This window comes from Chiloscyllium punctatum, chromosome X (genome assembly GCF_047496795.1).
Source record: "Chiloscyllium punctatum isolate Juve2018m chromosome X, sChiPun1.3, whole genome shotgun sequence".
Taxonomy (NCBI): domain Eukaryota; kingdom Metazoa; phylum Chordata; class Chondrichthyes; order Orectolobiformes; family Hemiscylliidae; genus Chiloscyllium; species Chiloscyllium punctatum.
Window position 1 is genome coordinate 12,498,041 of NC_092791.1, and position 12,688 is coordinate 12,510,728.

At 48.0% G+C, this 12,688-nt stretch overlaps 1 protein-coding gene across 4 annotated transcripts in view; it reads right to left on the bottom strand.

The window, feature by feature from the left end:
- LOC140471345 (beta-1,4 N-acetylgalactosaminyltransferase 1-like) overlaps positions 1-12,688 on the bottom strand; it is a 102,390-nt gene that overhangs the window by 20,539 nt on the left and 69,163 nt on the right. For all 4 annotated transcript variants that reach the window (XM_072567367.1, XM_072567368.1, XM_072567369.1 and 1 more), the window contains 2 exons: positions 10,747-10,934; positions 6,567-6,707 (listed from right to left, as the gene is read on the bottom strand). In XM_072567367.1, coding sequence (XP_072423468.1) covers positions 6,567-6,707; positions 10,747-10,934 — 329 coding nt within the window. The remainder of the gene's footprint in view (positions 1-6,566; positions 6,708-10,746; positions 10,935-12,688) is intronic.

The following is a 12,688-nucleotide window of genomic DNA, read 5'->3' on the forward strand; positions in this document are numbered from 1 at the left end:
GGAAATCATGTCTCACAAACTTGACTGAGTTTTTTGAAGAAGCAACAAAGAGGATTGATGAGGGCAGAGCGGTAGATGTGATCTATATGGACTTCAGTAAAGCGTTCGACAAGGTTCCCCATGAGGGATGGTTAGATCTCATGGAATACAGGAAGAACTAGCCATTTGGATACAGAACTGGCTCAAAGGTAGATGACAGAGGGTGGTGGTGGAAGGTTGTTTTTCAGGCTGGAGGCCTGTGTCCAGTGGAGTGCCACAAGGATCGGTGCTGGGCCCTCTACTTTTTGTCATTTACATAAATGATTTGGATGTGAGCATAAAAGGTACAGTTAGTAAGTTTGCAGATGACACCAAAATTGGAGGTATAGTGGACAGCGAAGAGGGTTACCTCAGATTACAACAGGATCTTGACTAGATGGGCCAATGGGCTGAGGAGTGGCAGATGGAGTTTAATTCAGATAAATGTGAGGTGCTGCATTTTGGGAAAGCAAATCTTAGCAGGATTTATACACTTAATGGTAAGGTCCTAGGGAGTGTTGCTGAACAAAGAGACATTGGAGTGCAGGTTCATAGCTCCTTGAAAGTGGAGTCGCAGGTAGATAGGATAGTGAAGAAGGTGTTTGGTATGCTTTCCTTTATTGGTCAGAGTATTGAGTACAGGAGTTGGGAGGTCATGTTGTCGCTGTACAGGATATTGGTTAGGCCACTTTTGGAATATTGTGTGCAATTCTGGTCTCCTTCCTATCAGAAAGATGTTGTGAAACTTGAAAGGGTTCAGAAAAGATTTACAAGGATGTTGCCAGGGTTGGAGGATTTGAGCTATAGGGAGAGGCTGAACAGGCTGGGGCTGTTTTCCCTGGAGCGTCGGAGGCTGAGGGGTGACCTTATAGAGGTTTATAAAATCATGAGGGGAATGAATATGGTAAATAGACAAGTCTTTTCCCTGGGGTCAGGGAGTCCAGAACTAGAGGGCATAGGTTTAGGGTGAGAGGGGCAAGATATAAAAGAGACCTAAGGGGCAACCTTTTCACACAGAGGGTGGTACGTGTATGGAATGAGCTGCCAGAGGAAGTGGTGGAGGCTGGTACAATTGCAACATTTAAAAGGCACCTGGATGGGTATAGGAATAGGAAGGGTTTAGAGGGATATGGGCCGGGTGCTGGCAGATGGGACTAGACTGGGTTGGGAAATATGGTTGGCATGGACGGGTTGGACTGAAGGATCTGTGTCCACACTGTACATCTCTATGACTCTAATTGGGGGCTGTAGAATGGTCAGCACCATTCGCAACTCGTCAGACACTGTCAAGTGACAAGTAACTTTCATATCACACAAAGCTAGGCTATGACCATCTCTAATGAGGGAAAATCTAACCACTGCCCCATGACACTCAATGGTGTTACCATCACTGAACCCCCTCCTATCAGTATAGCAGGAGCTACCATTGACCAGAAACTCAATTGGACTCACCATATAAACACAGTGGCTACAAGAGCAGGTCAGAAGTTAGGAAGGCTACAATGGGTAACTCCTCTCCTGACTTCCCAAAGCCTGTCCCACCATCTACAAGGCACAGGTCAGGAGGGTGAAGGAATACTCCCCACTTGCCCCTGGATGGGGGCAGCTCCAACAACACTCAAGAAGCTCAACACTATCCAGGACAAAGCAGCCACTTGATTGGCCCCACACCCACAAACACCCACTCCCTCCCCCCACCGACGCTCAGTAGCAGCAGTGTGTACCATCTACAAGATGCCCTGCAGGAATTCACCAAAGATCCTCAGGCAGCACCTTCCAAACCCACGACCACTTCCATCTAGAAGGACAAGGGCAGCAGATACATGGGAACACCAGCCCCTGCAAGTTCCCCTCCAAGCCCCTCACCATCCTGACTTGGAAATATATCCCCGTTCCTTCAGTGTCACTGGGTCAAAATCCTGGAATTCCCTCCCTCAGGGCATTGTGGGTCAACCCACAGCACATGGACTGCAGCGGTTCAAGATGGCAGCTCACCCCCACCTTCTCAAGGGGTACAACTAGGGACGGGGTGATAAATGCTGGGCCCAGCCAGTGACACCCACATGCCACGAATGAATAAATTTAAACTAACAGTCATCCCAATTGCAGAGGAACTAATTCTGAGGAATAAAGGGAGCATCAGGAAACATTGGTACGATTATCGAATGGGAAGAAATTGGGTGAGGGGAGAAAAAACAAGACAGTGGCGGCGGGGGGGGAGGGGGCTTCAGGTCAGTCTGAGACTGAAAACAACACCTCGGGTGGATAAGAACAAAACAAAAAAATGAATGGAATTAGAAATTTAAAGGCAAGAGTCATAGAATCTTCTTTCTCAGGCAAAAGGTAGTGGTGAGTCTGTATCAACCCTGTTTGACCATAGCTGGAGCACTGTATGCTGGTCTGAGCTTTGCACTACAGGAAGATACTCAAAGTTTGTGCGAAGATTTGTAGCTCGGGTGCTTGTTGTTGTGGTAAAGACAATGACTGCAGAAGCTGGAAACCAGATTCTGGATTCGTGGTGCTGGAAGAGCACAGCAGTTGCTTTCCTGTATACCTTTGTGGTGAATTCAGGAATGCAGGAAAGCCACACACACAGACCAAGTCCTAAGCAACCACCCCAACACACACAAAAGAAGTTGCATCAAGACACTGTTCAAAAGGGCCACAACACACTGCAGTACACCAGAACTGCAAAAAGAGGAAGAAGAACACCTATACAATGTATTCGCCAAAAATGGATACCCCCATAATTTCACAACAGATGCCTAAGGGAAAGACAACGGAATGAGGACATGCTACAACCCAAAGGACTAGCCACACTACCATACATCAGGAGCTATTCCAAACTGACAGCCAGACTACTGCGACCACTAGGACTCATAACAGCACACAAACCAACAGCCACTCTCAGACAACAACTCACCAGAACGAAGGACCCGATACCCAGCATGAGCAAAATCAATGTAGTGTACAAAATCCCATGCAAGGACGGCACAAAACACTACATCGGACAAACAGGAAGACAGTTAACGATCCGTATCCATGAACACCAACTAGCCACGAAACGACATGACCAGCTATCCTTAGTAGCCACACACACAGACGACAAGCAACATGAATTCGACTGGGACAACACTACTATTATAGGACAAGCCAAACAGAACAGCCAGGGAATTCCTAGAGGCATGGCACTCATCCACAGACTCTATCAACAAACACATCGACCTGGACCCAATATACCGACCACTGCAGCCGACAGCTGGAACTGACAACCAGAAGCGGCAGATTCAAACCACTACAAATAGCAAGAGAGTATTTCCCAGGGCAGAAATGACTAACACGAGGGGTCATAGTTTTAAGCTGGTTGGAGGAAAGCATAGAGGGGATGTCAGAGGCGGGTTCTTTACACAGAGAGTTGTGAGAGCATGGGATGTGTTGCCAGCAGTAGTTGTGGAAGCAAGGTCATTGGGGACATTTAAGAGACTCCTCGACATACAGATGGTCACAGAAATTTGAGGGGGCATACATGAGGATCAGTGGTCGGCACAACATCGTGGGCTGAAGGGCCTGTTCTGTGCTGTACTGTTCTATGTTCTACGTACTATAAATGCTGGAGGAAAGATCACAGAAGCGCTTCACAGGAGGCTCCCAAGCACTGAGGATGTCACCGAGACAGGGGACGAAACATCTGCAACACAAATTCCCAGCTCGGCGAACAGAGCCACAACAGGAAGATAATTGAGGAAATGGTTAGGATAGGGAACAGATTCATTTGGACCATGTCAGCTGTGAGGAGGATACAAATACTTGATAAATCAAGGCTGTTTCAAGGGCAGCACGGTGGGTCAGTGGTTAGCACTGCTGCCTCACAACGCCAGGAACCTGGGTTCAATTCCAGCCTCGGGTGACTGTCTGTGTGGAGATTGCCCATTCTCCCTGTGTCTGCATGGGTTTGCTCCAGTTCCTCCCACAGTCACAAAGATGTGCAGGCTAGGGTGAATTGGCCATGTTAAATTGCCCGTAGTGTTAGGTGGATTAATCAGGGGTTAATATAGGGAAGGGGAATGGGTCTGGGTGGCTTGCTCTTTGGAGGGTCAGTGTGGACTTGCTGGGCCGAAGGGCCTGTTTCCAAACTGTAGGAAATCGAATCTAGTCTTCATAAGGACAAAGAGAAGTAACTGAGGATTGATGGATGTGTTAAAGTTGTGAAAGGGTGGACCTATTCACAATGATTGAGTGGTTCTGGAATAACGGTACAGAGTTATTAAACGTAACAGCCTTAGAAAAGAGAGCGAGAGAAATGTTTCTACACAGGAACGTGGGGGTGCAGCATTCACCCTGAATTAATGATTGGAGCAGAAACCAAGGGTCAGTTCGCGGGGTGGTTGGAGGAAACGGGAATGAGGAAGACGTCAGTGCCGGAGATTCAGACTACTCGTGCGGACCAACACAGACTGGCTGATTGGAAAAGCCTGCTCCAATCTTGTCATGGCCACGTGCAAGCTAACGTTGGGAAGAACCAGTGCAGCAACCTTATCGGTGAACTAAATCTTCAAGATGGTGGGCCTCGTTTGGCAATGGGATCTGAGCCAGAGTGCTGACTTCGAGGTTTGGGGAAGCATGACGGCTCAAAAGATTTAAGGAGAGAGGCATGGTGCCAAGTGACTTGGAGTAACAACTTAGTGAGGGGCAGAAGGGTACCTTGGCATTGAGCTCGAAGGAAAGAGTGGGGAAGATGGTCAAGAGTGGGGGTTTCAAACGGGTACGAGGCCAGAGGAAGCAGAGACCTGGATGAGTGCCACCCTGCATCCCTGGCGCTGTGGGTGAGGCTAAGTGCAGCCTGGCAGGGTCGTTTTTGATGACAGACCAGTTTGGATATCAAGGGTGTCACTGTTGGGGCAACTCAAAAGGAGTGGAGAAGGGGACAGAGCAAGGAAGGGGACAGTTAACATCTGAGGATCATATCCCAAGATGTCGGTGGAGTTGGACACTTCAGACAGAGCTCGTCCGCTCCATCTGCTTCCTTTCTCTTTTTTATTCTCCCGGCCTCAGACTCCCAGCCTTGGACTCAGTGCAGGCCCAGTGAGGTGGCCTGGCAGGGCAATCTCCTGGTCGAGCATGGTGGTCTCTCGGCCTGGCGTGGCAATCTCTCACTGGTCCATTGGGGTGGACTTTCAGCCTGGCATGGCGGTCTTTTGGCGGTATGTGGCAGTCTCTCAGCCCAGTGTGGCTTCAGCGTGGACTTCCAGTCTTGAGGTGATTCCTTGAAGTGCAGTCCCACCGTCGCTAAGCACTTAAGAAAGACCGTAATGTTTGAACTTTCAGCTTTATTTCTTTATTTTCTACCAAAAATTACTGCAGTGTTTAACTTTTAACTTTGTTCTTTCTTTCTATCTTGCTCTTATGATTCTGTATCTCGGTACTTGTACCTAAGATGGTGTCATGTGTGGCCACGTTCTCCTGTACTCTGTACTACTCACACTTCCTGTACTACTTCCCACTGTACTCCTGCACTTTTGTACATCTGAGTGGGGAGCCACATTTCAAAAGGCGGCAGATGAGAACATCACTAAGTGCTGTCCCACATGTCACTGCCCATTGCAGCTTTGAGTTCTATCTCTCAACCAGAGAGTTTGCTGAATCTATCCTTCAGTACGCAGCAGAAAGAAAGGCCTGGTGCTCTGAACCGGTTCAGTACAGCCTGAGCCAGGACTTCAAACCATCCCCCTCGAGTATAAAGATTGTGCAACAGGGTACTTATCCACATTGAAACCAAGGTACACTAACCTGCAGGAAGTTGGAAAGGAAGAGCGTGAGGGCAAGGGTCACTGTGTCAAGAACACTGTGTAAAAGGCATGTGAGTCAGCGCGTGCCATACTGGGTTCAATAAATCCAAATTGGTAAGGCTATATCTGAGCTGGTGTTAATAATGTATTAGTTGAAAATGTGGTGCTGGAAAAGCGCAGCAGGTCAGGCAGCATCCAAGGAGCAGGAGAATCGATGTTTCGGGCATGAGCCCTTCTTCAGGAATGCAGGAGAATCGACATTTCGGGCATCAGCCCTTCCTGGAGAAGGGCTGATGCCCGAAACGTCGATTCTCCTGTTCCTCGGATGCTGCCTGACCTGCTGCGCTTTTCCAGCAACACATTTTCAGCTCTGATCTCCAGCATCTGCAGTCCTCACTTTCTCCTTAATAATGTATTACTTAATGTGAAATGAGCATACCAAAGCAATGTTACACAAACTATTATCCTTCCAGTGACCAGTTCCTCTGTTGCCCAAATGACATGTCAACCACATTCTCTGCGACAATTGCACCCATTTCACAAACTGGAACAATAGGGCTTTTCCCAATGTAAGGCTTTAGCTGACGGAGCAGTGGGTAAGTGTGATTCTAGATTGTGGAAATTAGGATGGTCCCAGATGGGCAAGAGAGAAGATGTCAGCAGTAGATGCCAGTTGGAAACATGATTCCCAATCACAAAGTTGTTCCGAAAACGGCAAAGCTTTCCGGCTGGCTGGTGCCGAGATCGGTGTGGCCATCTTACCAAATCCAGTGTTGTCTTCTCCAGGATGTTCACCAGCTTTTCGAGCTTGGTGTTTGCAGTAAAAATGAAGTCATCGTCGACCCAGAGCAGATATTTCGTTGTGACTTGGGAAATCGCCAAGTTCCGTCCAGCAAACCAGCCCTGCAGAGGGAAAAGACATTGATCAGATGCCACAGAATTCAGAATAGCTACACAAAGGCTCTCGTTCCATGCCCTGCTCCCTTTGGGAAAAGCAAACATCACGAGATATCGCTTGCTCCGAGGGATCCCTTTTCTGGAACCGACTCCACCTCCCCACCTCACTGAGATTTTTCTTTAGATTACTTACAGTGTGGAAACAGGCCCTTCGGCCCAACAAGTCCACACCGACCCGCCGAAGCGCAACCCATCCATTCCCCTACATTTACCCCTTCACCTAACACTGCGGGCAATTTAGCATGGCCAATTCACCTGACCTGCACATCTTTGGACTGTGGGAGGAAACCGGAGCACCCGGAGCAAACCCAAGCAGACACGGGGAGAAGGTGCAAACTCCACACAGAGAGTCGACACAGAGAGTCTCTCCACACAGAGACTTGCTTCGAATCGAGTTGTAACTGGCGACAGGATCGAAAGGGCGAGTGAAGCAGGGGTGACGCATCAGTTTCTTGACTGAGACACTATGGTTCACGAAATGGAGTTGTTTAAGCCTCCCCCAGATTGAGATAAAAGCAACATTTCCTCTGCTGTCATTATCTCCAATATTAACTGAGCTTGGGTAGAATTCGCTTATAAATTTCCTCTTTATTGACAGGCATTCTGTGGCGGAGGCTACCAGGGGAAATTCAAATGCAGCATATCACTGATTGATTAGAGTGGAAAAGGTTGCTCAAGGATTGAAGTAATTGCAAAGTACTTCACTGGAAACATAATTGCAGGTCCTCTAAAATCCACTTGTGGTGAGGAACTTACGGTCTCCCCCTTATCCTGGATGCCCGATGCTGACAGAAAGAGAGATGCTTTTTGCTCAGAATCAATGTAACTGAGAGCCCATTAAAGCAGGACATAAACGTTACCACATAGTGATCTCAAAGCGATAGCCACAATAACTGGCTTTTAGGAAGCAACCTTAATGTAATAAAACCTCCCAAAATGCTTTGTAGGAACAATTCTCGTCCAGGGCCTGACTCCACGCAGGAAGACGATTGAACTGGCAGCCAAATGTCTGAGCTAGGTTTGAAAGGAGCTCCTTATTTACTGGGCAAAGCAGGGGTGTGGGGAGGGCATTCCAGAGGGCAGAGTCTGGGCAGCTGAGGGCTGGTCCACCAACACAGATGCATGGGAAACAGGGGTGTGCAAGAGTCACAAATTGCAGGGATCTTGTTTCAGCAGTAAAGCAGTCAGTCAGTCACACTGCAGCTTCAAATGAATCCAACTCCTCTCTGAGGTTCTGCTCTAAGATGCAAAACTATTTATTTAACAAGTCCTAGGCAGCTCCTCCAACATATGTTCACAAGATATGTCCCCAATCCTTCAGTGTCACTGGGATTGCCTTCCTCAGGGCACTGTGGGCCTATGAACAGGGTTCAAGAAGGCACGCTTTCTGAAAGGAGCAACTAGGGACAGGCAATAATTGCTGGGGCTCAGCCAACAACACCGGCTTCCTGCGAATCTGCTTGCTTGAAAGAAAAGTGACTAACCCCAAAGGAACACCTTAATGGCTATAAAATGCTATGAGACGGCCAGAGGTCATGAAAAGTGCTATGTTTTAAAAAAAAATACAAGTTCTTCTTTCTTTTGGCTGTTCTTAGAACTGCAGCTTCTGGGATTATTTCTGAAATTTGTGGTCTCTGCTCACTTCAGCTGCAGAAACAGAACAGACTGGGGGAGGGGGGGGTGGGTGGGGGGTGATTGAATGGAGGTGTATAAAATAATGAGGGGCTTGGACAGAGTGGGCAAGGTCGGTCTGTTTCCCCTCACAGAGAGGTCACTTAGCAAGGGCTACAGATTGAAGGTGATTGGTGGAAGGATTAGAGGGAACATGAGGTAAGTCCTTTCCCCCAGGGGGTGGTAGGTCACTGCCCAGTTTAATGGTGGAGACTGAAACCTGCCCCTGCAGTCTTGGAACCTGCAGGGCGACAGAGCAAGGGCTCAAAAGTGGAGTTAGAGCAGGAGGCTAGTATAATCAACCACATGGACATGATGGGCTGAATGGCCTCTTCCTGTGAGCTAACTGTTCCATGGTTTCAGAAATAGCTATGGTATCTAGAACAATGCAATTAATGAGTACATTTGTGGTTGAATATTCTCAGAACTGTCAATTTTTGAATCTTTATTTCCTTAGTACTGGATTTTGTGTATGAATGCACACAATGAACTTCGGCCTGAAAGCTTGAGAATATTCTACCAGATACACATTGACAGGGTTTGAGCTACAGGGAGAGGCTGAACAGGCTGGGTCTGTTTTCCCTGGAGGGTTGGAGGCTGAGGGGTGACCTTATAGAGGTTTATAAAATCATGAGGGTCATGGATAGGGTAAATAGACAAGGTCTTTTCCCCGGGGTGGGGGAATCCAGAACTAGAGGGCATAGGTTTACGGTGAGAGGGGAAAGATATAAAAGGGACCTAAGGGGCAATATTTTCATGCAGAGGGTGGTACGTGTCTGGAATGAGCTGCCAGAGGAAGTGGTGGATGAATAGGAAGTGTTTAGAGGGATATGGCCCAACAGCTGGCAAATGGGACTCAATTAATTTTGGATATCTGTCAAGATTATTTGTCAAGAAAAGCACAGCAGGTCAGGCAGCATCTGAGGGACAGGAAAATCGACGTTTCGGGTAAAAGCCCTTCATCAGGACCTGCTGTGCTTTTCCAGCACCACTCTAATCTCCAGCATCTGCAGTACCCACTTTCACCTAATTTAGGAGATCTGGTTGGCGTGGATGATCTGGACCGAAAGGTCTGCTTCCATGTTGTACCTTTCTATGACTCTGTGACTGCATCATTCCTTCACTTCACCTACTGCTTCCTACCACCAGGAAAAACATTGGAGACCTGTTGAGTCTTGCGTCCATTTTCTGAACTCGGTAACAGCGCACTCCCTTCTGAAATAATTTTTACTCCCCTAGATTTGTTCCGTACGGGTTGCTCCATCTCACACCTTTCCCTTGTCTCAGCATTTGCAAACCTAAGCTGGCTGGGAGAAAGTCTTTTTGCAGAACGTTCAGACTGCCCAGTCAGAAGGCAATAGGACTGTGACTCTAGGCTTTGCCTTCCTTTCATTGGAGTCACTGGGATCCCCTACAGTTTGGAAGCAGGCCATTAGGCCCATTGAGTCAACACCAACCCTCCGAAGAGCATCCCACCCAGACTCACCCCCCCCCCCCCGCCCTATAATCCCACATTTCCCCATGGTGAACCTGCCTAGCCTGCACATCCCTGGACACTATGTGCCAACTTAACTCAACCAATCCATCCTAACCTGCGCATCTCTGGACTGTGGGAGGAAACCGGAGCACCCGCAGCAAGTCCATAGGGAGAATGTGCAAACAGACAGTCACCTGAGGGTGGAATCGAACCTGGGTCCCTGGCACTGTGAGGCACAGAGCTAACCATCTAGAGTGATCAGGGAACTCAAGTCATGAGAGACTGCTGCAGAAAGGCCATATTTCATGCTCTGTTTTAGAGATAGCTGTTACCTTGAACCACTCCAGAATATACATTTTCGAAAAAACTCATTCATGGGAGGTGGGCGTTGCTGGCTAGGCCCAGCATTTATTACCGATCCCTAATTACCCAGAGGGCAGTTAAGAATCAGCCACATTGGCTGTGGGTCTGGAGTCACATGTAGGCCAGGCCATCTAAGGATGGCAGATTTCCCTCACATTAGTGAATCAGATGGGTTTTTCCTGACAATGGTTCCATGGACGACATTGGAGTCTTAATTCCAGATTCTTATGGAGCTCGAATTCCACCATCTACCATGGCAGGATTCGAACCCAGGTCCCCAGGGCATTGCCCAGGTTACTCAGTCCAACGACAATACCACTAGGCCATCGCCTCCCCTAACATAGGCCCACTCTTATTCGTTTTACCGAGTCATTCCTAAGTTGCTCACTATATTCCCCATGTTACCACACACTTTGCACTTCAACTGAGTCGCTTGCTTTTCTCATCATGTCGTAAAACAAAATCATACTGCACCTTCCCAAATGGCATGAAGTACTGCTCAATGAAGTCTCCTTCAATCTTTTGTGGTTTGTCGCTGTCATCCGCAATGACAATGGTGACATTGGGGTAATACTTCCTAATGCTCGAGATCAGCTCCCTCAGCTTGTCATACCTCAGAAATGTTTTGGTTGCTATAGTCACCAAGCCACTGATGTTTTCGCCTAAAACACACAGAGAACAATTTGTGATCAACTTTCCTTTGAACCTATTGTCAAATATATCAATATACATAATACACCCTTTTGTCAACAAGAGGTGTAAATATTTCAGATCTGCCCTATCGTCCTGAAGAGGAGGGTGTCTTTCAGACACATAATCAATTAGATTAGATCATCACTCATTTGTACCGTTACTGTGTTAAAGCAGAATATCTTTCTTACTGGTTGAGTTCAAATCTTGAGGCAGCGCACTGGTCAGGACTTAATGCATTTCTAGAATTCCTACAGTTGCAGGCTATTTGGCCCATTGAGTGCACAGCCAAAGAGCATCACACCCAATCCCTGAAACCCGACATGAACCATGGCTAACCCATTTAAGTCTGCACGCAATGGGGAAACCTAGTGTGGCCCATCCACCCTAACCTACACACCTTCGGACTGTGGGAGGAAACCGGAGCACCCGGAGGAAACCCACACAGACACGGGGAGAACGTGTAAACTCCACACAGACAGTCACCCGAGGCTGGAATCGAATGCAGGTCCCTGGCGCTGTGAGGCAGCAGTGCTAACCACTGTGCTGCCTGCTTTCACCTTCCTTCCAATCTCTTTTTCTTCCCAAATCTAGCATTTTTTCTCTCTCTCTCTCTCTCTGTTGATCAAGGTGTTCCGAAAAAGTTTCTCTTAAAGAAGAAGGTGAGCCCACAATGAATTCAGTCAGAGGACTCTCAGGTTGCACTGCACACCTGACAACAGGCAGGACCACATCTGCAACTGTAGGCCAGAAGCCTGGCCTTTGCTCACACCTGACCCCAATTATGCGCTCCTCAGTGATGATCCGATCGAGAGTTCTTCCTGTGGAAAACCCGCACTCCACCGCTTCCGAACTGGCTTTGCCAGTTTGCCAGCCATTTGTATTGGAAGACTGACACAGTACTGGAAAGGATGTTAAAGAAAAGATCTTACAGCATTATATCAAAGGGGCTTTTTCCAGGTCAATACTTATGCCTCAGTCAACATGACAAAAATAGGTGACCGGGTCTTCAGACTTTTGTGGGTGGGTGCTTTTCATCTGCATGTTTGCTGCCAAATGATGGCCATATTTACCCTAGGGACATCCTGAAACCATAAGCTTTGCTTTCAAGATTAAGCATTTCATGAGGTCGCCATTCTCAAGAGGGGCCATTGTTTCAAATTGCCCAGAGAAACTCAGCAGGGTCTGGCAGACCTGTGGAGAGAGAGAAGCAGAGTTAACATTTCCAAATCCAGTGACCCTTCTCCAGGGCAGAATCCTGATGAAGTGTTATACCTGATTCGAAACGTTATCTGTTTTTCCCCTTTCTCTCTACACAGATGCTGCCCGAGTTTCCTCCAACGGGGAGTATTTTGACTCTGTTAAACTGCCTGAATCCCTACAGTGGGGGAACAGACCGTTTGGCCCATCGAATCTGCACCCACCCCCTGGGGAGCATCCCACTCAGACTCGGTAACCCTACATTTTCCATGGCTGATCCAGCCAGCCTGCACATTATGGGCAATTTCCCTCAGCCAATCCACCTAACCTGAACATCTTTGGACTGTGGGAGGAAACCAGTGGAAACCCACGCAGACACGGGGAGAATGTGCAAACTCCACACAGACAGTCACCCGAGGCAGGAATCGAACCCAGGTCCCTGGCACTGTGAGGCAGCAGTGCTAACCACTGGGCCATTGTCTGCTCAGGTAGAGCTTCAGCAAGAAAACTGTAGGCTTGATATCCT